Source organism: Physeter macrocephalus, chromosome 3 (genome assembly GCF_002837175.3).
Source record: "Physeter macrocephalus isolate SW-GA chromosome 3, ASM283717v5, whole genome shotgun sequence".
Classification (NCBI taxonomy): domain Eukaryota; kingdom Metazoa; phylum Chordata; class Mammalia; order Artiodactyla; family Physeteridae; genus Physeter; species Physeter macrocephalus.
In genome coordinates, this window is record NC_041216.1 from 26,468,050 (window position 1) to 26,493,626 (window position 25,577).

General features: G+C 42.7%; 2 protein-coding genes across 6 annotated transcripts in view; both read right to left on the bottom strand.

Moving 5' to 3' along the window:
• Positions 1 to 2,045: 2,045 nt before the first annotated feature.
• Positions 2,046 to 11,030, bottom strand: VAMP3 (vesicle associated membrane protein 3). Its single transcript, XM_007106510.4, has 5 exons — positions 10,939 to 11,030; positions 9,074 to 9,155; positions 5,847 to 6,005; positions 5,009 to 5,060; positions 2,046 to 3,856 (listed from the first exon to the last, which is right to left on the bottom strand). Coding segments are annotated over exons 1-5 (315 nt in total). The 5' UTR covers positions 10,941 to 11,030; the 3' UTR covers positions 2,046 to 3,836.
• A 1,517-nt stretch (positions 11,031 to 12,547) lies between these two features.
• The window catches only part of CAMTA1 (calmodulin binding transcription activator 1), a 913,233-nt gene continuing 900,203 nt past the window's right edge, over positions 12,548 to 25,577 (bottom strand). For all 5 annotated transcript variants that reach the window (XM_055083802.1, XM_024125296.3, XM_028487896.2 and 2 more), the window contains one exon: positions 12,548 to 15,840. In XM_055083802.1, coding sequence (XP_054939777.1) covers positions 15,808 to 15,840 — 33 coding nt within the window. In that variant the 3' untranslated portion in view covers positions 12,548 to 15,807. The remainder of the gene's footprint in view (positions 15,841 to 25,577) is intronic.

Consider the following 25,577-nt stretch of genomic DNA (forward strand, 5'->3'; position numbering starts at 1 on the left):
TCCGCGGCATGTGGGATCTTCCCGGACCGGGGCACGAACCCGTGTCCCCTGCATCGGCAGGCGGACTCTCAACCACTGCGCCACCAGGGAAGACCAGTTTGCTTATTTTTAAATGCACTAAGCAGTCTGGTCAATTTTATTTTATCTTATTTTTTAAGGTATTATTTATTTATTTATTTTTGGCGGCATTGGGTCTTTGTTGCCGTGTGCCGGCTCTCTCTAGTTGAGGCGAGCGGGGGCTACTCTTCGTTGCGGTGCGTGGGCTTCTCATTGCGGTGGCTTCTCTTGTTGCAGAGCACGGGCTCTAGGCGCCTGGGCTTCAGGAGTTGTGGCGCGCGGGCTCTGGAGCGCAGGCTCAGTAGTTGTGGTGCACGGGCTTAGTTGCTCCACGGCATGTGGGATCTTCCCGGACCAGGGCTCGAACCCGTGTCCCCGGCATGGGCATGCGGATTCTTAACCACTGCGCCACCAGGGAAGCCCGAGTCTGGTCAATTTTAAAGCAGATAATTCATCATCATTCAGAACCAATAAAAAAGTTACCATACTTTAAGAAACATTTTATTGGTGATGCAGATCTAGAATTATCGTGTAAGAGACACAAGTCATTAGAAAATACAAGACACGGGGAATTTGCCCCCATTCTTTGACTGAAGTTGTTGACACAAAGGAAGAAATTCACAAACATTCTATTTCTCCTCTGGGTGACAGACAGGACTCCCTCCCACCTCTGAGGTGCCACAGTCACCTGACCTGCTTTGACCGATGAAACATGAGCAGAGCTGCTGGCTCCACTTCCAGGCGCAGGCGTTGAAAGCCAGTGCACAATTCCTGCCGGTCCCTTCCTTCCGCAGTGATAACCGGAGAAGAATGTTTACGGGAAGTCCCCTCACCCCACCCCACCCCCAGGGACTGACGACAGAGCCTTCCTGCTGACTGGCATGGGACACAGAGCACGAGCAAGGAAAAACTTAGAGCCGTGGCGATTTGGGAGGTGTCTGCTACATAGCACACCTCCAGCGTATCCTGAGTGACATAGATGGTGGCCAAAAAGAGCAGCAAGTCCAGTGGACTTGGCTAGTGCGGTCACTGGGTAGGTGATGGTGCCGTTTCTGGAACAGACACTGTGAATGATCGGGGGAGGAGCGTGGGGCAGGGGATGTTTCCTTCTGTCTGGTGAACGCTGAGTTTGAGAGGCTTGTGTCCAGTGGGCCAGGCGTCATCAGCAGATGAATGAATAGAGGGACCATGAGAACAGATAAGATGGCCTGGGGAGGGTAAGCAGAATGGAAACAGAAGTCCCTAAGGAACCCTGGCATTTAAGGGAGAAGCAGAGAAAGAGGAGCCGCTTTATGGTAGAGTTTCCTTTGAAAATGGCACCGAAAGTTCATACATATTTCATTATATCACGCTCCTGAACAAAAGGCACGATTCTACAGTTAGTACTTTCCCAGGGGCACAATCGCATGTCACACAAGAGAAGCAGTGACTGTCTATCCGAGGCAATGGAAAAACGTCAACCCGCTTATCACAGGATTCTATTGAAAACTGGCATTTTATTGTGAACGGAAGCAAGTCTCCTTCCACCCGTATTACATTGTTGCCTAGGGCTCGCAGGGTAAGAGTGGAAGTACATTCAAGGGGAAAGATACGCAGGATGAAAACAAGAGGCGGCCCTCTCATACCCAAGTCATCTTCCCACGGCCCACGTGGGCAGCGACCTGGTCCAGCACATACCGGCCGGCTCTACACAAGTCACTTCTGAAAGACCATATATTTAAGAAACTCAAAAGCCAAATTCTGAACGTTTTAGGAATCACAAGCCAGCCGGTTCCCCACTCACCTCCTCCCCTGAAAAGCACTTTTCACACGGGGAGTGGCGTGCAAGGAACTCCGAGTCCTCAGGGAGGGGGCTGGTGAGAGAGCAAAAGAGGAAGGGGACTTGGGGTCTGCAAGGGAGAGGGAGGGGAGCGGCAAGGAACGCCGTTTACTTAGGCCTTGGACCAGGCTCAGCTGTTCCCCTACAAGCAACACAAGCACCAGAGTTATGTTTATAAACACTTTATTCAGTTTATTATAGTGGGCGACTTCCCAGCTAAATGCACAGATATAGGCCAAGTGTTCCTGGGTTAACGCAGCAGCCAGTGGGTTACATGGGACTGAGCATCGAGGCCAAGGAGAGAGCACCGAGGTTTCAGAGTCAGACCCGGCCCGAGACCTGAGCCGAGGGTGGGCCAACGTCCCGACACTGACAGCTGCTCCTTTCTTCCCAGGTGGGCACACTGCAAGGCATATTTTCAACTTCACACCATTTCACTGATGTCAGGGGAACAGGTATAACAGAAATGGAACCTGGGTCCTGGTGCACCTTAACTGTTGCTTTGTAAGTCACAGACCAGCGTGTGAACAAGAATTTTAGAATATTCCGCTAACGGTGAGCCACGGGGTGGTAAGACTCCTTTGCCCCTCAGTGCCTCCTCGTCTGTTTTCATTCCTACCTGAATTCCTGTCCTTAAGCCACACACCCTGATGTCCAAAGTCTCACGTACACAACACAAGCCTCTCAGATGACAACAGCTATTCCCAAGGCAGCATCTTATGCAGACAGTCTGTGACGTCAAAGAAAGAAAGTGTCTCCGGTTAGCTATCCTCTGTAAAAACTCGTCCCCCCTGACCAATGCCTAATCGGGAGCATAATTTAGAAGACAGATTTAGGAAGTGGACTATGGATCAAAATAGGAAACAAACTCCAAAAAGCCATCGTCCATGGGGACTGGACCAGAAAATGACCAGTTCACAGATGGTCTCACTTGAAGACTACAGAACTGCTGCTCACATAATTATTAGAAACATATTGGAGGCTACAGCTGATAATCTGCAAATGGCTGGGTAAAACTCTGTCTACAGGAATGAGATGGTCAGTCGAGCTCAAACCTTCTCTAACCCCCAGGAAAAATGCTGGATCGGAAGGAGAGTCGCAAGACCTACAGCCTTTCAAGGGCAAGGAAGGCCTGCCAGGATGTCAGAGGTTCACACACAATATGACAATTTTAATTCTGAAGGGCACCTTGAGTCCCACTGGTCACTTTTCTGACTTTATCTACCAGGAACAGACTTGACATCTGACTGGGATTTAACTTTTTGGCAAAACAGAAACTTTGGTCACAGCCACGGTTCTATAAAAATGTTTTAACGAGGTTATTCTTTCTGATTAAAACAGTATTTTTAGCAAGTGATACACAACAGTAACAAGAAAGTAAACATCTTCATATCTAACGCAGGAGCAAAAACCTCTTTACCAGCATCTTGTTTTAAATACAGCGAAAGAGTCAGCAGTGTTTATAAACAGTAGAGAGTTCTCTTAAAGGGAATCAGAAAAATAGCAAAATAAGGCACAGCCTGTATTTGTGTTAGGCAGTAGTGTTCTTTCTGGAAGGCACAAATTGGAATCTGACTACCCAAAGGTTTAAAATGAGGGTAATGTCATATGACTAGGACAGCTAACTTGGAACAAATTTCCTTAACTGGAATCCCTGGCAATTAATCAGACAACATTACTGCTAGGTTATTACACTCGGCAACTTAAGAAGTCCTCTTCATCAGCCCCTATGTAAAGTTGAAAAGGCACTGTGCAAAATGGGGGCTGGGCTGACAACACCTCTAGTTTGGAGTGCATATTACAAAACAAAGGCACATTTCCTAGAAAACAAACTTTACAGTCACTAACAGAAAATAATCATTTTGGATATAACAGTAGGTAAGCTTGATAATATAGCAGGTTCTAAATCAAAACTCTTGAAGAGGTTTCTTGAACAGCAGGCTGGAGTTTCACTGGTTCTTCAGGAAGAAACACTCCACACTAATAAGCAGGGGAGATGCAAAAAAGTGGAAAAACAACAGTTTAGTCTTTCAGGGCAAATACAGAATAAACATCAAATACTGCAGTCTAAGTGTGAACAGAAATTCAATTTCTGTCCAATTTCCTATTAGTGGCTTTTCTACATTTTTTGGAGGGCTAGAGGAGGCTGTCAAAAAAAGGATCCAGGTCTTCCCTGGTGGCGCAGTGGTTGAGAATCTGCCTACCAATGCAGGGGACACGGGTTCGAGCCCTGGTCTGGGAGGATCCCACATGCCGCGGAGCAACTGGGCCCGTGAGCCACAATCACTGAGCCTGCGCGTCTGGAGCCTGTGCTCCGCGACAAGAGAGCCCGCGACAGTGAGAGGCCCGCGCACCGCGATGAAGAGTGGCCCCCGCTTGCCACAACTAGAGAAAGCCCTCGCACAGAAACGAAGACCCAACACAGCCATTCACATACTACAACATAGATGAACCTTGAAGAAAAAAAAAAAAAAAAAAAAAAGGATCCAAGATACATTTCTTTAAACAGTTCTCACGTACCGGGCTACGAATGGCAATGGGCTGCTCCAATATTGTACACAGTAGCCGCAGTAATGATCATAATAATAGTAATGATAGCTGTGTGTATATATATTTATTTATATAACGATTATTATTATATGCCAGGCACCATCCTAAGCACCTTTTATATATTAACAGCTTTGTCCTCATAACAAACATATGAGGTGGGGACTATTATTATCCCCATTTTATAAATGAGGAAACTGAGGTTCAGAGATATTAAATTACTTGCCCAAGGCGACACAACTGGATGGTGGAGCTAGGGTGGATCACAGGTAGTCCATGCTTTTAATCGCTAGACTACACTACTTCTCATAAAAGGAAACCTCTGATGAAAATATATTCAGAGAGAAAACTTACTTCCACTCATTCAGTGGAAATGAATAAATTTTCTCTAACTTCAGAGGATTACTGTTTATATCGGAAAATCTCAGACTCAACATCCAAGTACTTAAAACACTTAATAATGAAAACAAAAACCTTTGGGATAAACTAACATCTCCGAGGGAACCTCTATTTGGAGTTCTTGTGTATGCAGTCAGCTGTGAGCAGAGGAGACTTCTGCAGTGAGTTTGGAGCAGGAGAACTCACCAATGATGATGACGACGATGATGATGGCAACGCTGACCCCTATCGCCCACATCTGTAACGACACATAAGTCCATTTCACATTCGAAACTAGAGATTAACGTGCTTACTGAAGAGTATCATATACTATCGTTCTAGTCACAGAAGGAGAAATTAAGGTGCACCGCCATCTGAAATATTCATAATTTTTAGAGCCTAAACTTAATGTTCTCAATTAGGGCCTGGAAATTACTGATCTGCTTTTTATAACACGTTCAAATGATTTGTGGTCCCTAGATAGGCCTTTGTGTATACCTGTTTTCCACCTAAAGAAGGGCTACTAAGCCTGTCCCCTGTGTCAGAAAGTGTCACTTCCAACCCAGGAAGGGATCTGATCGCAGCACACTTCTTTCGCAGCTGTGTCACCTCTGCTTTGGGCCACGCTCCTTGCGCGGCTGCTTCCTGCTCTTCTGTGGAGCACACTGCAGCTTTGGAGCGGCTCTTTCCTTTGACGCTGGAGCCATTCACAGCCACGTGGAGAACGGACCACGCGTCCAGCCCTCTCCTGTCAGTCTGTGCGCGGGGCTGTGCTGGGTGGAGGGCTGGAAGGGGCTTAGGTCTACGATTGATTTGGGACGCTCCTGTTCCACATGCTTCCGAAGGTCGGCCCCAGAACATGGAGAGTTCCCCGTTGCGGGGACAGGAAGAGGATATGCACTCAGTGTTTTAGATTCAGTCAACCCACACTTCCACCCGAGGGAAGGCAAACTCAAGATTCACGAAAGTCCAATATTTGTAGCCTCTGTCTACCCTGACACTACAGAGGGTGACTTAATGTAAAGACCAGTTAAAAGCGAACTACCTTGCAATTCTTCCACCAGTATTTTCTCTTCAGCTTGGCAGCACTCGTTTCAAACTGGGAGGCTCCTGCCTGCAGTGCGTCTGCGCGGTCATCCAGCTCGGAGAGCTTCTGATCTCTTTCCAACACCTTATCCACGTTGACCCGCATGATGTCCACCACCTGACGAATATGATCACGCTCAGTTACACGTAAAGGAATGAAGAACAAAACTCCTCGGTGAAATTTACTGGCATTTTTTTTTCATGTCAGCACTTTACTACTTGGAGTCAAACTTCCATTCAAAAAAAAGAAAAAAGGGCTCACCCTTTCAAGTTAAAAACACGCAGCAAACTAGGAATAGAAGGGAACTTCCTTAACATAGTAAAGGGCGTCTATGGAAAAACCCACAACTAACATCCATGCTCAATGGTGAAAGACAAGGAGGCCCACCTTCACTACTGTTGTTCAACATTGTACTGGAAGTTCTGGCCAGAGAAATTAGGTAAGAAAAAGAAATAAAAGGCATCCAAATTAGAAAAGAAGTAAAGTGATCTCTATTTGCAGCTGTTTCCATGTACAGAAAATACCAAAGTATCTACCAAAAAAACCCTACTAAAGTTAGTAAACAAACTCAGTAAAGTTTTAGGGTACAAGATCAATAGCCATAAATGAGCGTGCTTCCATACACTAGCAATGAAAAGGAAATTAAGAAAACAATTCCATACAATAACACCCAAAAGAATAAAATACCTAGGGATAAATTAAACCAAGGAGGCCAAAGACTTGCACACTGAAAACTGTGAAACACTGCTGAAAGGAATTAGACCTGATGAAATGGGAAAACATCCCATGTTCGTAGATTGAAAGACTTAATATTTTTAAGAGGGCAGTACTCCCCCAAGTGATGTACATATGTATAGATTCAACACAATCTCTATCAAAATTCCAATGGCTTTTTTTTTTTTTTTTTTTTTTTTTGCAGAAAGGGAAAAACCAATCCTCAAATTCGTATGGAATTCCAAGGGGCCCCTGAATACCCAAAACAGTATTGAAAAAGAAAAACAAAATTGGAGGAGTCACACTTTCCAATTTCAAAACTTGGTGCTGGGACAACTGGACAGCCACTTGATGAAGCTGGGCCCTTACCTTACCCCAAATGCAAAAATTAACTCAAAATGGATCAATGATCTGAGTATACAGCTAAAACTATAAACCTCTTAGAAGAAAACGTTAAGAGTAAATCCTTACAACTTTGAATTTGGCCATGGATTTGACACCAAAAGCAAGAGCAACAAGAGAAACAATAGATAAATTGGACTTCATAAAAATTAAAACCTTTTGTGCATCAAAAGACATTGTTGTCACGGATGTGAAAAGACAATCCACAAGATGTAAGAAAATATTTGCAAATCATGTATCTGACAAAGATTTAATATCCAGAATATAGAAAGAATTCTTAGCAACCAACACCAGAAACAGACTACCCAATTAAAGAATTGGCAATGGACCTTAATAGACATTTCTACAAAGAATATATACAAACGGCCAACAAGCACATGAAAATATATTCAACATCATTGGTCATTAGGACATGCAAATCAAAACCATGATGAGTTACTAACTCATACTCATTAGGATGGCTATAACCAAAAAAATGGAAAATAACAAGTGTTGGTGATGATGTGGAAGAACAGGAACTCTTGGACATGGCTAGTGGGAATGTAAAATAGTAAGTACGTCACTGTGGAAAAGTTTGGCAGTTCCTCAAAAAGTTAAACATAGTATTACTATATGATCCAGCAATTCTACTCCTAGACCCATAACCAAGAGAAACGAAAACAGGTGTACACATAGAAACTTATGTGCAAACGTTTATAGCAACACTACTCATGACGGCCAAAAGGTGGAAACAACTCAAAAATCCACCAACAGATGAATGATAAACAAATCGAGGTATCCATGTGCAATGGAATACTACCCAGCCATAAAAATGACGTACTGACCAACGCTACAACTTTGTAGAACACGTGATGCTAAGTGAAAGAAGCCAGACACAAAAGGCCACGTATTGTATCCCTTTTATATGCTATATCCAGAATAGGCAAAAGCATAGCAACAGAAAGCCAATTAGAGGCTACCGTTCGGGAGGAAGGGGGAATGGGGAGTGATTACTAAATGCATACAGGGTGTTCTTCAGGGATAAAGAGAAAAACTGAAACTAGACAGAGGGAATGGTTGCATAACATTGTGAATATACCAAATACCCCTGAATTGTACTCTTTAAAATGGTTAAGTGTATGTTATGTAAATTTTACCTCAATCTAAAACAAAACAAAACAGCTCTCTTTAGTAAAGAAAAAGGACCCAGTTTGATTTCGTAAGTTAACAGAAGTTTCATGTAGGATGGAATTAGAATGGGTTTCTCAGCATGAAAATGTAAAAATTTCAGAATTAAGGTCATAAACAAAACCTTCAGACCAAAATATTACCATATGATTTAACAACAGAATCTAATATTAGCTTAACTCTGCTTTTTAAGGCAGCTGAATGCAGAAAGACCAAGATATCCTTGTTCAGCAGTGATGGCTTTTAGGACTATGGAGATATTAGTACTAGCTTGAATTTCTCAAACAATTTTCCATTGTAGGTCTGCATCTATGGGGCAGAACAAAAGACGCTCTGAGGGTCTCCGAACTCAGGAATCCCACAGATACAGGTCTGTTGGGTAGAGCAGTTCCCAGCACCTGCCTTCTGCACATCAATAGGCAACAATCTACAGAGACTTGCTGGGCTGGGTAACTAGTACGTCACGCTACTGGAAAAAGAATTTTGATGAAAAATCTGGTCAGAAGGATTGCTCCTGGCTTGCGCCATCTATAGGCCTAATCCCTAAAATTCTATTATCTTATTTTATAAAGTGGCTCTTTTTTCTTCTCTAATTTTTTATTTATTGTGGCAAAATATACACTATAAAGTGATTCTTGAAGGAATGTTCTCAGAGAGGAGAGCCTGTACTTTAGGTATGTGACTCGGTCGCAGGAAAACAAGCTTGAAACCAATAGGACATGACTTCTCAGAAGCTTAGATAAGGGCTTGCAAAACAGTAGGGGACAAAATGTTGTTACATTTATGACAGTCAAAATTTACTTTACATCCACACTTTTACGATCCTTTTTCTAAACAGAGCTATTCCCAGAGTGTTCCCATGTTGGCTTATGATTCATGTTTTCAGCACTTCTGGGCAATACCTCATCCACTTGATTTTGTGTCTGCTGAAGTCTTCTACTACTGCCAGAGGCAGCGCTTGACCCTGCAGGCGCGCTTGTAGTCCTGAAACATGTAAAGACACAAGCGTGAGTAAATTAGGATTCCGAACACACTTCTGTTAAGTATGAAGATGTACTGGAGGAGCCTCAGTGTTAGGAATTTCAGAACTAAAGCAGAAAAAGAAAATCCTTCCCGCATCAATGAACAGAGGTTCAAATGACACCTCTTCTAATTCCTCTATAACTTTAAAGGTTCACCCACGTGTTCAAAGGGACCAAGGTCTGAAGTGAAGGTTTAACAGGATCTCCTTTGTATCACTGAAGGACCTGATCCTAAGATAGGTAAACTCTGCTTTCCCATTTTTTATTACTTGTTTTAAGACCTACACCTACTTAAAGGCACCCAGTACTCTTCTGAGCTTTGCACTGTGGCAAGAATGGTCTTCATAGTTATGAACAATTATAGAATGCCCTTTTTCCAGTATGGAGAAATAGATTCACTGAGAGAAACACAGTCAGAAACACCAGGATGTGGGGTTGAGGGGGCGTCAGTGGGAGAGGTAAGGTGAAGCAATGCTCCCTCTCTTAAGAGGTACTTCTTTTAAAATCCTCATCGAATGCTTTATTTTTCCCCCGGACAGATCTTTTTTGACTACTCTGGCTTTGAAGTCCTAATTGCTTCCATGACTTGGTTGGCAATGCGTTGGTTTTTCAGATATAGAGATATATGGCCTTGCCTTCTCTAATAGATCACAGACTCCTGTGTCTTAGAGGTCTCCTCCCCGTGTCTTGCATACTACGGCCACTGATTCAACAGTTATTTTATACCTACCATGCGTCAAAGACCAGGGATGCAGCAGGTCCCACCCCTGCTCTCAGAGAGTTTATCGTCTGATCGATAATAGCGAAGGGCCATGTACTGGTGCATTTTCTCCAAGCATTTTCTCATTTAATCCTCAAAACTCTTTGAGGGGGACACTACTATTAACCTCATTTCAAAGATGAGTAAAGTAAGGTTTATTAGAAAGTCCACACCGCTGGCTGCAGTGGAGCCTGTGTTTAGACCAGGTTCTGTATAATTCTACGGATCTAGGTTTTAACCACCGCGATCTACTGGAACAGCAGCCTCAAGCAGGAACACTCCAGAGGGGTGTCCCTAGTTCCTGGAAGGAACCCTGCGAAAGCACCCATTCCTTCCTCCTCTGTGGGTGAGGAATGAGCAGGTTGGAGGGGGGACACAGGGTCCTGGTGAATCTTGACACTTAGCGTTCTCGGAATGTTACCACGGGAAACTCCACGTTTTCAAGTACAAGAATGTTTCTGCTTAAAAAGAGAGCGGAGGCGCACAGCTCTGCGCCAGACTCCACTCTGACCGCAGGTGCCTTCACACAGGGCCCAGGTCTTTTCCCTTGCAACTTCCGGAGCCCAGCCCAGGCACCAGGCGGCGAGCAGGCTCTGCAGGACGAGGGCAGTGGTCACAGCTCCCCTCAGGGAACTTGGGGGCGGGGGGGAGGAGGGAAAAAAGGGGAAGCGGAGGGGCGGGGGCGGCTCTCCCTACCTCCGGAAAACCCCGGCCGCCCCGCCCTCGCCCCTTCCGCGTCCACGGGCCGGCCGCGGAGCCCTCCCGGGCGGCCGGCGGCGCCGCGGGACCGACCTCTCCCGTCTGCAGTCCGCACCCCCGGGACCGCCGCCCGCCCCCAGGCCTCGGGAGCCCCCCGCGAAGGCCCGCGCGGCCTGCGCCAGCGTCCGAGAGGCGGCGGACGGGAACCGGGCCGGGCGGGTGGTCCCAGCAGTGGGCCGCCGCCCTCCGGGCCCGAGGCCGCTCCGCGTCGCGCCGTGTCACTCACATTTTGGCGGCGGCGGCAGCGGGCGAGGATCGGCGGACCGGCGCAGCGGGACCGCAGACCTGAGACCTGGGCGGGGCGGCGCGGGGGCGGTGACGTCACCGGGGTGTGCCGACGGGTGGGCGGGGCGCGCGCGGCCGCGAGGGGGCGCGCCGGAAGGGGCGGGGCGTCTCGGGCGGGGCCACCGCAGAGCGCTGAGGCCGGTCTCTGCGTTGCAGCTGCCTGTCCTTGCCGCCGCCGGTACGGACGCTGAGGCACGTGGTGCGTTAGGCTCTGAAAAGGGACTGCAGATAAATGAAGGTGGGGGCGTTTTACGTTATTCTGGGCCCGTGGGTCATTTCTCTGGCCCCGACAGTACTGGAGACAGCCCATGGGCTTCTGCTGAACGTGCCGCATGAACCCGGTGGTCCTGGAGACCGCCACATTTTCCCAAGAAACTTGTCAAAATGAGGGCGGAAGTTCATTCAGGGTATTTGTCACAGGCGTTGATTGGATTAGGTTACCTCTCTTCGTGTGTTCATTTGTGACACGTATATTTGTCACTGCACAGATCTTACTATAATCTGCTTCTGGGAGCCTTGACATGAGGGACTGTACTTTCAACGTTTCTGTATTTACGGACCCCCAAGCACAGAGTAGGTCAATTTTTGATGTCGCGTTGAGGCTGACGCAAAAATCTGACTGCAGTGAGTTACTGTGCAAGGTCTTTTAGTTGTTACTGAAAGTATTCCTATCAAGGTAGGCAACTCCTACATTAAACAAACAAAACGCCACAGAACACCAGTAAGTCAACTGGCAGATCAGATGAGAAATGAAAATAAACACCAAACCGTCTTTTCCAACTCTAAATGGCATAATTTGAAAAGGGAAATATTAGTGTGTATTAGAATAAACAAGAGAGTGTCACAGAGGAGGTGAGATTTGAGTTGGGTTAAGTAGCTAAAAAGAGAACTTTCCAGGCATGGGAGGAACAAACATCACGAACAGAGAAACAGTGGACATGGACATGGTTTGAACAAACCAACCAGGGTGTGCAGGTTGGGGCACAGGTGAAAATAAGGCCGAGTAAAGACTGAAGATAAACAAGAAAGGCAAATGTCATTTCAGTGCAGTGGGTTGTAGAAACCATCAAGGCCTCACGGATCTGGGAGATCTATCACGCAAAACTTCTCTGGCGGCAGCACTGGGATGGCTTCGATGGAAGAGGGACCACCAGGGAGACAAGATGAGGCTCTGCAGTGAAAGGGAATGAGACTGATGACACAGCTCTTGGAAAGGAAGGCTGGTATTAGTAGTCAGCTGAAAAGTGCCTTTTAAAAAACTGCAAAGGGTTTTAACTGAAAAGGTGAATTTAGATCGGTGTCTTTATCTCTCCGAAAACTGCCCTTAGTCAAATGACTGATACGTTGAGCGATGCCTGAGAAGATAGTTGACAAGTGATTGTTTTAGGAACAGTGGCTCCACTGAGAAATTTTTTCTTTCCTGTACAGATCTGAAACTATGTAACGTTTACGGTCAGGACACTGTATCGGGATAGAAGGAAATATTTGAAATGATTTCACATGGTGTGTAACGTGCTGATCACCTTGGATTTCAATATCAGTTGAGTTTAAAGCAAAACACACATAGTATGGGGAAATTTTCTTCATTTTTAATTTACAGCAGAAAGAATATAAAGCATTCAGAAAACATTTTCCATATTTTAAGGGCAATTCAAAACATTTTGCATGGTTTCCAGCAGCTGAGTTCTTCAACAGATCCATTGATTCAATGATGCTTTACATGCACAGTTACAAAAATAAAACTTACAAAAAAGAAGACATCTAGACTAGTTTTACATGCAAGTCTCAGGGACCCCCCATTGGGCGCCAACTACTGTGTGGAACTGCCATAAGCGACCGTGCAGCCAGAGAGGGGTTCTAGTTATTGTCTCGATTTCGTTCACACAGTACAGCTGATTTCAAATGGGTAACAAGAATAGCAATTAAATCTTCAGGAGACAGAATAAGATTAGCTATTAATTTTATAATGAAATCCTACTCCTGGCACTTGGGAATTCAGATTATCCAAGAAAGCTGCGCTTACCTATCATCTTCTATTCAAAAATTAAGGTTCACAACCAAGAAAAAGCGGTCAGAAATGCTTCGTTTCAGTGGAAGTGCATTTGTACCTCACCTGGGATTCACAGTTGTACTGGTAGGTTACATGGGTAGGTTTCGAACCTACTTCTATGCCCTCCATAAGAACGCTCCTAATTCTATGTCAATCTTTATCTTTCAGATTTTCTAACTTACTCAGCTAGTAATGTAGCATGTGAAACATTAAAAAAAAAAAAAAAATGAGCGTTAAAGCAAATCCACTGAGGTCATTACTCTTGTCAAAAGATGGGTTATTTGTACCAAGATGGAATAAACATACCCAAATTCAGTATTAATAAAGGATATTCCGAAAGAGCTGGCTTTCACATTCTCTTCCCGTTGATGAATGCAACTGTGTGTTTGTAAATTACTCAGTGTCCTCCTATAGGTCAAATTGTGTAAAATAATAGGTATTTGGGGGACTGCAGCAGCTGCAACATAACCCACACATTTAAAAACAAAATTGAGTCAGGTCAGTTTACAAATGTACAGGTGGCTGCTAGTTGTGGGGCTGTCACTGTCGTCAAAGCTGATCACAAGCAGTAAGACATATACTGTACAGTAATTCGAGGTTGGCAGTGAAAGGAAGTAATTAAAAAACAAGTACAATTATAGAAAAGGCACCAAGAGCACTGACCCCAGTTTTTACCACAATCTTTTTGTATCTACCTTCCTTCTAAGACACCAGTTTAAAAGCTGATTTGTGAATATTTTTAGGCTTCACAACAAGCCTTGAGTTTTCGCTTACAGTTGGCAGCCAGAACCAAGGGGAAAAAAACTAGTCTCTCAGCTTTACACCAACTGATCCTGAAACTTAACCTGGGAGTTTTAAACTGGCATCAGCAAATGCGAACTTTATTCTCTCGATTTAACATTAGTAGTTGAGTTGTTAAAAGCATCAGATTTCTTTGGTTCCTCATTATGTGGAAATAGTAATCATATACCATGACATCCCTACGAGACCAGTTTGCATTCTTTTAATTTGTAGTTATTTTTTGTGCAATTTTTATTACATTTTCTGATTTCCAGCAGGAGATATGAAAACATGAGTCATTTTTCTACTTTTCATCCTATTTCTTCCGTCAGGTTTTGACCGTTCTAAGTGTTCTTTGTTGGAGTGGATGGTGTTAAGCTATATACTGATTCATCTCATGATTATCTGTTTAGCAAAAGTAACTTAATTTTTTTAAGCGATATCAGCATTCACATTACTTGGCACCGTTGGCAAAAAGAAATTTTAAATAAAATAAAATAAACTCCTGGTAGCCAAAATTAAATGTAAACATACCCTTTTTTTTTAAGTAATGTTACTCTGCCTTTTTTCCTAAGTCTTAATACAGTAGCTCTTTTTTTTTTTTGCAGTTTAGTCATGCTTTAGCAAAATGTTCTTCTAAAGAACATTTAAAATAAAGTACTCTTATAGTGAAATAAAGTTTTTTGTTTGTTTCATTTTACAGACCATAGCCACTAATGCTTTGCTTTTGTTCATTTCTTTTTCTTGATTTCATGCACATATCTCTTTGTTTTAATATATACAATATATACAAACAATACATCCACATTTTTTCTCGCTCATTCAGACAAAACTATACAAATAATTTTATCTTGCCATGTTATTGACCTTTGTGAATAAAATATTTAGCAATTAATATAATCCCTTTCAAATATTTTCTCACTTTCCATTTCTACCTTCTATATATACACAGAAACTGCTCAGGTTGGATGAGATATAGCCAAAAATATGGAATTTACTGGCCAGAACGCAGCACCACACTGATCTTTTAGGTGGCAAATGTCCAGGCAAGGTTCATGATTCCTTAGAATGACTGCGGTTTCCAAGGCGACTAAAAAAAGCTACATGCTTTACCAATTCTCTAAGTAATTCTCATTGCACATGAAAGTAAGGCAAAAAAATTAAAGTGCTGAACATGAGAAAAGGGACAAGATGCTGCCTGTCCTCGCAGGTTCTTGGGAGGTGGTGGGGACAGAAAATAAATTTAAACTCTGTACGCTGTTCCTCATCATTTCCCACGCATTACCCGTTTACCACGCACCCGCCCCTCTGCAAATTTCCACAAGACATTAATAACCTGCAGATTTTAAGTTGCATTAAGTGTGCTGTAAAGACTGAAACACAAACAGACAAATTAAAATCAACTAAACACAGTGAAGGAAATGAGAACACACGGACCCAATAAAGATTTGTATGATCTAAGCCCTCCACTGAGAATCAATCCCAAAGATTCAGCTTCTTGGAAATAACTGACAGGTGCAGGAACAGCATTCTCTTTGTTGCTAGTGCATCCCCACCTTTTCTTATCTATATTTTTGGTATAAATATTTGTACAGTTCCACACGATGTTTGAATACAGCCCTATGTGAGAAGGAAGACGGCTTCTTCCTGAGAGGAGGAAAGCCTCTTTCGATTCCTCGTGGTGTCTTGTTTGCCCATGAGCCAACAGAAGATTGAATTCCAAGATGTCTTGCTGATCAAATTAAAAGTTGTCCATGAAAGTGCAAATGCAATGACCAAAACATTCCTGTTAAAATCCTGCAGCTCATCTCCCCAAAACTGCAGAGGGATTATGTTGTGTGTATGTGTGCATGTGTGTGCATGCGTATGCGTGTGTGTGTGTGTGTGTGTGTGTGTGTTGTCGCATGTCTCTGCTAAAAACAGAAATGAAAACAGTCTGAAAAGCAGTGTCACATTGCTAAGGGATGCTGCTGTATGTCTTCAAGTTCCTTGGCCTTTTTCAATTCTTTCACTCTGGAAGAGAAACAAAACAAAAGACCAGGTGATAACTATAGAGTGAAACTGTCACCACATAAAGGAAAGGGCAGGGCCATTCCCCCGGAAGTGAAAAGCCAAGACAAAAACCCTTCTGAGGATTGATGGCAAAGGAAACTCCTGTGAAATTGCCGGGGAAAATATTCCAAGAGGAAGACTGGACCCTTCCTGAAACTTTGCTCTATATCAAGACCTCTAAACACAAAGCAAAACTGAAGTTGACTGCATTAAATGAAGTGTAGCAATAACATGCTCAGTGTAGAAAAAAGTTCATTGCTCAAATAACTTTCTTTTTAGCCTGGTGGACCCCTGTTAATGCCCTGTAATTCCATGGGATGCAAGTTAGGGAAACTGCACACACATTTATTTAGCTTTGGATATACCTAGGGAGTAAGCTGTTGTTTTGCTCACAGACCCAAGATCGTGAGCTGTCTTGAACCTGACCGCTCATCTGCACAACTCTGATTTCGCTCATGGGATCTGCGGTCTTTTTGATTTTCAGAATGGCTTACTTTCCTCCCGTTCCACATTGTAGCTTTAAAAGATGTTCAGGTCACTCCCCCCAGTGCCCCCAGATGGACAGCAACAGGGTGCAATACCAGTAAGGTACTTTGTTCTGTTTATCAAACATGTTGTAGTAAACAAATTTAAATTGCTATAAATAGAGTCATGGAAAGTTCACATTGGCAAATTATTTGTTAATGACCGGTTTCAGTCGATATGTTTTAATATGTTTTAATATAAAAGTTTGCCTTGGCTTTTCAATATGGATGCAGATGGGGTACCCGGGAAGAGATTCCGAGCTGTAAGGATATATTTTTCTTTATGGACAAATAACTAAGAGCTTGCCTGACTATGAGAATGATCGAATGCAAATGTGACTTTAGGGTCTCACTTCTGAAGTCAGTGTATGCCCTGTAAGTCACAGATGGTTTGTAGCGCTGCATACCATATAATAACGTTTGCTAAAAATGGGTGTGAGAGGACGATTTTAGCCAAATCAGAAGTGGCAATTTCTCAGGACACATATACTCTACCCCAACAACAAGACAAGAAAAGAATCTGATTTGTTTTCCTAATATGGGCCTATACTGAGGTCAATGACTCCCAAATATAGTTTTCTGGTTCTCGAAGACTAGGGCCTCTTTGTTATCTTAAGTTACACCAGTAAATTTAAATTTTTTTTTTTTTTTTTTTTTTTTTTGCGGTACGCGGGCCTCTCACTGCTGTGGCCCCTCCCGTCGCGGAGCACAGGCTCCGGACGCGCAGGCCCAGCGGCCGTGGCTCACGGGCCCAGCCGCTCCGCGGCGCGTGGGACCTTCCCGGACCGGGGCACGAACCCGCGTCCCCTGCATCGGCAGGCGGGCTCTCAACCACTGCGCCACCAGGGAAGCCCTTAAATTTTATTTTAAAGTGAATGCTAGTTTCCTTTCTAGAGAACACTCATGTGGAAAGAAAACATTTTGAAAAACCAGTAATAAGTTACTGCTCTATTACCTAGGTTAGCTTTCAATGGAATGGCATATGTACTATAATAGCAATTTAAGAAAATTATATTTACCACCTCCAAGCAGAATCGTTTCTGAGAATTCTGCCAAGTTGATATACTCTCTTCAAAGAGAAGATGCTCTCTTTCAGAAAAAAAGCTTTATCACTTTATCAATACTAAAAAGAATTATAATGTTTGAAAACGTACTTATTTGTCTGATTATTTACTAAATACACCGAGCTCAGCTTGATCAAACAGTATATCTTCGAAACTATTAAAGCCTTCTTTCTTAATAGGTACATTTAGACTACATTGTTATATTCGTAACTGGATCCAGGTATTATTTAAACTTTATAATTAAGTATACTCTATGGATTATTAAATTTTCAGGTGATTTGGATCATATTGCAGTACAGATATGTGCATTATAGGTCCCTAATTTTGGACATGCATACTTGATAAATGGCTTTTTAAAAATTGAAACATGCTATATTCTGTGTTCAATTTTTAAACATGCAGTATCTATACTAACAGCCCTTTGGCTGGAAAAATGCAAGGCATGCACTGATGCCACCTTTACTTCTGGGCATGCAATGTATCTGTACTTGTGCAGACCTCCTGGCTGAATTACGGCAAAATGTGCATGCTACTTCAAATGCGACATTTTATTTCTGCACTAGTACAGGACTCATTCACAAATGTGCAACAGAGACTCCATCGCTGATGAGATTTCTAGAATTTGAAGAATCCTGAACTCAAAACCTGAGCGCATAAACACAAAGATCTCCATTCACATTGCTGCTAGCGTGAACAGGAAGGCTTTAAAAATCTTAAGTTCATCATTGGGATGAAATAAAAAGGAGCATGAATTATGAACCAGAAATGTTTTCTATAGTTTCATACCAAAGAATCTGTAATCAGCTGGTCACGGTGGGTATAACATAAACTTTTTTTTTTTTTTTTAGTTAAAACGGTCACATTTGTTTCTGCAGTTTTTTTGGCAGTTTCTTTCTGAGCTAATTCAGATGTCAACTAAGTTTTCATCTTTTTTTTTTTTTTTTTTTTTTTTTTTCTGTACGCGGGCCTGGCCTCTCACCGCCGTGGCCTCTCCCGTTGCGGAGCACGGCGGCCGTGGCCCACGGGCCCAGCCGCTCCGCGGCGCGTGGGATCTTCCCGGACCGGGGCACGAACCCGCGTCCCCCGCATCGGCAGGCGGACTCTCAACCACTGCGCCACCAGGGAAGCCCTTTCACAAGGTTTTAAAGTTACCACGTAAATACTCTGCTATAAAGCTAGCGCTAGCCTCACATAGCATTAAGTTAAGGAGAGACACACATCCACACACAGAATGACCACGATTGTCTATTCAGGAAAAATGAGACATTCCAATTTTCAGACATTCCAATTTTCAGACACTCCAATTTTCTAGGCTTTCCTAACTCCTGAACTCCACTGGAGAATTTAGTTTTTAGTTTCACTGTGCAGTTTTCACAGTCTACTAGCATTCTACATACATAATATTCAAATGAATTAAATGGCACAGGAATATTTTTTTTTTATGGGAAGTTGTTAAAGGAGAAATTAGGAAAAAAGGAAGAGAACACTGACGTTCCAAGAGCTACGTGGGTTCCTTGGTATGTGTTGCCTTATTTAGTCCTTACAATATCAGAATCATCTCCAGTTCATAAACGTAGAACCTGAGATTTACGGGACTTGAGCAACCTACCCCAAATTATAGAGTTAATAAATGGTACAGTGGGGACTTGAAGCCAGGTTTGTCTGACTTCACGCCTCCACTCTGCTGCCGCCAACAATATCTCAGGGCAACAGCAAGAAAAAAACAGTTTCAAACCCAATTCTTATTTTATTGGTTTTCCTAAAAGTCCGTACAAAAAAAAAACATGCGTTTGGAAAATGTCCATGGCATGAGATGAGTACATTGTTGAAACTGATGATGACAATTACATTTGCTCAATTCTAAGATGTCATCCTTTATAAGACCCTATGTTGATTCTATTACAACGTTGTGGAGGAAAAAAAAACCACCTCCACATAAAACGTACTTCTGAATTTTACGACTGAAGTAGATCTGAAACATGAAAAGTATGAGTCTAAGAATGAAGGCAACCGAAGACCTTTAGCCTCATTCTCCAATTTGCACACCATGTTGGTGTTAACTTACCTCTGCTAGTTTAGATGAACTTGAGAGACTTTTACAGTCTGCACTGCTGAGATCACAAATGGAGGTTTATGTCACTTGAGGGTAGGTTATTAGGATAAGACAGCGGTGCCTAATTTTTTGCTTTGTTTTGCTTTAAATCAAATGTCCATTGGATAAAATATGTTTGACTGTCATGCTGCCTCCAAAGAAACAGAAAACAATTAATTATATTCACTGAAGTCAATGAGAACAACATCTGAAACTAGAATTTTTGTTAGTAAGTTCTCAGAGACAGATGTTTCAAATCAGAGTGTTTCAAATAGTCACAGAAATTTGTGGCCGCCTTGTCTCAGTCATTCAAGACATGAATAATGACTAAAGGGCATAGGTTAACTGAAAATGCCTCTACCACGAGAGAGATACAAAAAGTTTAACAGTTATTATCTCTGGGTGATTTTCCTCGCTTATTTGTATTTCCAAAATGTGCTACGGTGAGTATGTGTTTCCTTCCTAATAATTATTTCTGCTTGTCATTCTTTAAAAAAGCTTCTAAGATGTTTTTCTATCCATCTGTTACTACTACTGTTTCTTACAGATGTTGTATTCACGTGACCTAAAAGAACAATTGAAAACTTCAGTGGAGGGGAAAGAAAAAATCAATTTTATAGACCAAAACCAAAAATCGATTGAGCTGGTTTCATTGATATTACTTATATCGTAAGCATATTTTCAGTGTGAAAACTTGGTAAAGGTAGAGCAGCATTTTTGAAATTGGAATGATACTTGAAAATTCTGTACCTGTAGTCACTGTATCTACAGGACTGAGAATACAGAGGTCCAGTAAACTTCTGTTACATTACGTGACACAAACTCAGCTAAGGGTTACTGAGTTTTGGATTCTCTTAAAGAGTTGTAAGGGTTAGCCTCATTCAGGGCTAGGAAAGAACTGAGTCTAATAATGTCCAGGTTCTCTAAAAACAAATCCCATGATAATTACACTTACTTCTGAATTTCCTCACATGGAAGACAGGCAGAGCAGTCTTCCTTGAGACTGTGAAGACAATTAATGCAAGATAGAAACCGTAGCTTCTGTAGGCACAAGGCAATTGCTACCATAAGGAGAGCTGTCAGGACCACGTTTCTGAGCTGTACATCAGTAACTTGGAAAACGGTACTCTTGTTACTGGCTTGAATTACGGTAATTAGAATAGCAAGACTTTGACCTGTGACCATCCAAATATTAAAATTAAAGACAATCCCAGGATTTCCCCCAAGCATTCTGTAGGCTGAAGATAATCGTTGGGATACTGTTGCAGTCTCAACCCAAACCCAAACCACGTTGCACTGTAATGTACTGAAGTGATGTGGTAAAGCAACAGCACTGAAAGCCAGCAGAAGCCCACGGGGTTTCTTTCCATCAGACGTCCCATGATCGTTTATGGATAAATGAAGTAGGCCTGCTTCAGAGACTCGTAGCGAACAATGGCTCCATGGGTAAAGCATTAGGCAAAGCGGCTTCGTTAACATCTACTCAGTAATGATCAGCCAGAGAAAGGTGTCACGAGTCAGTGGATTTTGGCAGGTATATTCTCGCAATGCTGGACGTCAGAAATATACAGGGCAGCCACATGTGGCTTTCTGCTTAGTTACCTGTTGCTCTGAGAGCTGCAATAGCTCGTGGGGGGGGGTGGTTTAGGAAGAGAGAGGTCTTGCCATTTTCCACAAAGCGGCTTCGTTAACATCTACTCAGTAATGATCAGCCAGAGAAAGGTGTCACGAGTCAGTGGATTTTGGCAGGTATATTCTCGCAATGCTGGACGTCAGAAATATACAGGGCAGCCAGATGCGGCTTTCTGCTTAGTTACCTGTTGCTCTGAGAGCTGCAATAGCTCGTGGGGGGGGGGGTTTAGGAAGAGAGAGGTCTTGCCATTTTCCAGAAATCTCATTTGGATTGCAAAACAAAAAAGACAAGAGAGGCCCAATAAGAATGACACAGAGCATGTTGTCTGCAGTGTAACACACGCCACTGTGTTCCCCAAAGATTCATTTCCTAAAAGAGGCAAGTAAGACAGAATTACTTTGGAGAGTTAAATGAGATGACACATCCCACCTTCATTGCTTACTCCTTACCGAGCAGACGGGGCCGCTTGGAAACCACACCTCACGTCAAATTTAACTAGGGAAGTGTGACATCCGAGCTGTTGACAGAGCACTGTTACTTTTCTCAAACAGTTCACTTGCAGGCATTGTTAGAGGACCGCCCCTTGGACCAACGTGTAGCGAACAGCACAAAAAGTCTAAGTGTGACCGACCCGCAGAACTTGCCGGTGACCCCACTGGAGATATTTTGCAGGGCTGCTCTCAAGAATCAGTGCTATCGATGTTACCTACCAAGATAACTAACAGCATCTGGCCCGGTTCAGTGTTTGGAAACTCAGTTGTCAAATAGAGGGGAGACCTGTAGTTTAAAAATTGGTGACCAGAAAGTGTTCTCTCTTCTTCCTCCAACCAGGGCTCTTTTTATTCCAGCTGGATGGCTTCACCCACCTTTACTGAACATGGGTAACTAGGCCAGCAATTTACAAGAAATCGGTTATTTCAATACCGGGAGTCCTACTGTTTACAATACCTGTAGTGACTGTTTTAGGTTATAAAGCCCTCTCACCGAAATCTGATCTCACTAGGGAAAGAAGAAATTTGTCTAAGCCATTGTCCTTTTGAGTCTCAATACCTTGAGGACAAACCTGTTATGTAATTCAGCTCTTTACTATTTCCTTTACGTCTGAGGCATCTTGGTTCTCTGCTGTGACACTGAATAACACCCTGTTCAAGATATTCAAAACCCAACTGGAATAGAGTATTCTCAGCCAGTGCACTTAAATACTTCTGCAACCTTAGAACTCCTTCAGTCATTTGCTGAAGTAGTATAACACCTACGTGAACTAAGAAAAATAATTATAACTGTTGATGCAAACATCTCTCTGGGTATCATGTTTTCTCTTGACAAGTTATTCCGTCCAAGACAAAACAAATCCCTTTGACAGTATTAGGAACTGGATGACTTCATTTTAAGTTACTGGGTAAATTAGGGGCTAAGTCTGGAGGAACGACTGAGTGAAAATGAGCTGGCTTCGGTGCGGACCATTTGGTGCTTTTTCTTAGCTTTCCCTGAGACTGAAAATCTGAAGACGCATTGGTATTTTCTGATTGCTCTGCTGCTGGAGTTAGCCAGCTGGATCCTAATTCTGATCATTGATGTCACCTCCCTTTTTAGACATCCTGCTGCTTCGTTAACTTAAAAGTTGGGGTCAAATCGCGTTTTACACCTACTGTACCGTGAAATTTAATTCTTCATTTTTCAAATATTATCTTCGGATATGTAAACCTTAAATGTCTTAAATATGGTGTGCTTTATACATTGGTAAGTATATTAGCTTCTTTGACACAAATTCCAGGAATATAAATCCTCCTCAGAGAATGTCCTGCCTCCCAAGAGTAACTTCAACTTGGGGACTCTTGGAGGACCATCATGACTTCTCCGATGGACAGAGAGGACGAGAGCTCCTACTGGGAATTAGACAAGACACAGCTAAGCTATTCCTCAATTCATACGTTAGAGAAAAATGACCACACTGGAAGAAACCTGAAAGCTTCTGAGTTCCTCTCTCTCAAACCCCCTAAGACTGAGTGGCGTAGAGGATGTTATGAAATTCCGACCTTCCACGCGTGAGGAGGAGTTTTTGGAACTCACAGCAGAATGCAGCAAGCATTCAGGAGGTTGAGGTGGGGACTCTGGTTGGCATGGAAAAGCACTTTTAGAAAATGTACTCTTAAAAATGATCATTAACATACCAGAACCTAACAGGCTTCAAAAGTGCATAAGCAACCACTTTTACTAAAATGTTGGCTCCTTGCAGCGGACGATATAAATTGCCTATAACATGCAAGATACTACAACTTATAGTTAAATTGAATGCTAGGGCATGCATCTGTTCTCTGGGAGGTTTTTTTTCTAATGGAAAGAGATATTATCTATGTATGCAGAGAGAGAGGGGGACTAGAAAAATGGACATTTGTGTCCCCCTGTTCTCTTATATTTCAAACACAGACATCACTGAGCCAGCTCCACTACATGGGGCCTGAAATATTTTCCTTGTAAGCAACTGCCTAATTCTAGAGAGGTCTGACTAGTTAAATTTACAAAGGCAAGTAGCTGCTTTATTATTTTTTTTTTTAACAAATTTCTCCTTCAGTGACTATCCATGGTTTTCAATAGGTGAGGCTTCAGACCTTTTACAGGGATAAGGTTTTGATTTAGGAAGAACTTATAAAAACTCAATTCTCCTATCACCCCAGGTTGGCAAACTACAGCCCATGGACCAAATCCAGCCCAAGGCAGGTCTGTGTATAAATACAGTTTTATTAGAACACAGTTACCACCATTCATTTTTGGATTGTCTGTGGCTGTTTTCATGTTTCGGTGGTAGAACTAAGCACAGTGGTTCCCCCTTATCCATGGTTTTGCTTTCAAGGTTTCAGCTACCCATGGTCAACTGCGGTCTGAAAACAGTAAATGAAAAATTCCAGAAATAAATAATTCATGAGCTTTAAATTGTGTGCCGTCCTGAGGTGCACGATGAAATCTCACACTGCTGCACTCTGTCCTGCCTGGGACGTGAATGATCCCTTTGTCCAGCGCATCCACACTGTATACGCTACCTGCCTGTTAGTATAGGAGAGACACAGTGTGTATGTACACATGTACACAGCGTTCGGTACTATCCATGGTTTCAGGTGTCCACTGGGGGTCTTGGAACGTATCGCCCATGGATAAGGGGGAACTACTATATTGCAACGGACATTTATTATCTGGCCTTTTAAGGGAATGTTTTTGGACACTTGGCTTAAAATATAGTGAATGAATAGTACCGTCAACATAAATGTAGTGATACGGGAAATGATCTCTCCAGAGACATCAGAAGTTTGAGATTTTTTCTGAAGCACGATCTTTTCTCTGAAACCTCGCAAATGACTAAATACAGTATTAGTGTAAGGTAAGAAGGGAGGGTGTTGGATGTAGCTGAGTTGATAGAGCTAACTGCCATGTTCTATTTTACCTTATTTTTTGGTCACGTTAGATTTTAACTGCATCTTCTCTTAAGACAAAAGTTGTCAAGTTAATCTAAATTCAAGTGTGATTCTGGCGAATTCAATTCCTGGCTTTTAAAAACCAGTTTTCTGCCACTAAACCGTTTATTATAACTTAAGGTGTGTTACAGTCACGTCTGCATACTTACAAATCAGCATCACATTCTAAAATCTCACGAACATTCACAGTGTCCGTTGAACACCTACCTACTCACTAGCATTTCTTTAAAACACAAATTCTCTCGGAACATCCACTCTTGACTGCAATATAGGAGATACAGATTTCGGACACTTCACACCACCCTGTCTTTCTTCAGCGCTGTCATTAAATGCTGGAAGTCAGGTTTGCTCCCTATCGGATAATGAATGCCCTGAGTTGGCTCAGAAAGGGCAGCTCTGGGTACTGACTTACCTCACGGCACCAGGGAAAGGGAGAGTTAGAAAATGAAACTATGTAACTCTAAACAAGAAATAGATGAGTTAAAAGAAAAACATCAGTATTGCCTAGTGAGCCTTTTTCCTTTAGAAATTTTGACACGGCAGTAGTTGAATTTCATGTGGCAGATTATTTTCACCGCAAACAACCACTTGCTTAAGGCTTTGTTCTAGTGCAGACTTGTTTAGATTTAAACTTGTCCCACCAGCCACTGTTTTCTTTTTACACTGAAGGCTTCTCCCACCAAGTGCTACGCATGCCCTGCGGTGGCTTCAGAAGGCCCTCCCTTTCACTTGCTCATGCATTTGTATGTCTATGGTTGTCTGTGACTGTTTTCCTGTTGTATAAAGTAGCAGTGTTAGTAATTAGGGTTAGTTTTTATCTTATTTCATTCGAAATGGATGTGAAACTTTACGGGCATACCTAGACTGCAGCCCCATGCAAGCAAGCAAAAAGCAAAATATTGAAAATGGAAGATAAAG

What these genes read in the sequence shown, in the direction of transcription:
- VAMP3 (XM_007106510.4), bottom strand. An exon ending in ACTGGTGGAAGAATTGCAAG is followed by an intron (nt 5,061 to 5,846) that starts GTAGTTCGCTTT and finishes GTGTCGTTACAG; the next exon opens with ATGTGGGCGATAGGGGTCAG. An exon ending in CATCGTCGTCATCATCATTG is followed by an intron (nt 3,857 to 5,008) that starts GTGAGTTCTCCT and finishes CCTGCTTATTAG; the next exon opens with TGTGGAGTGTTTCTTCCTGA.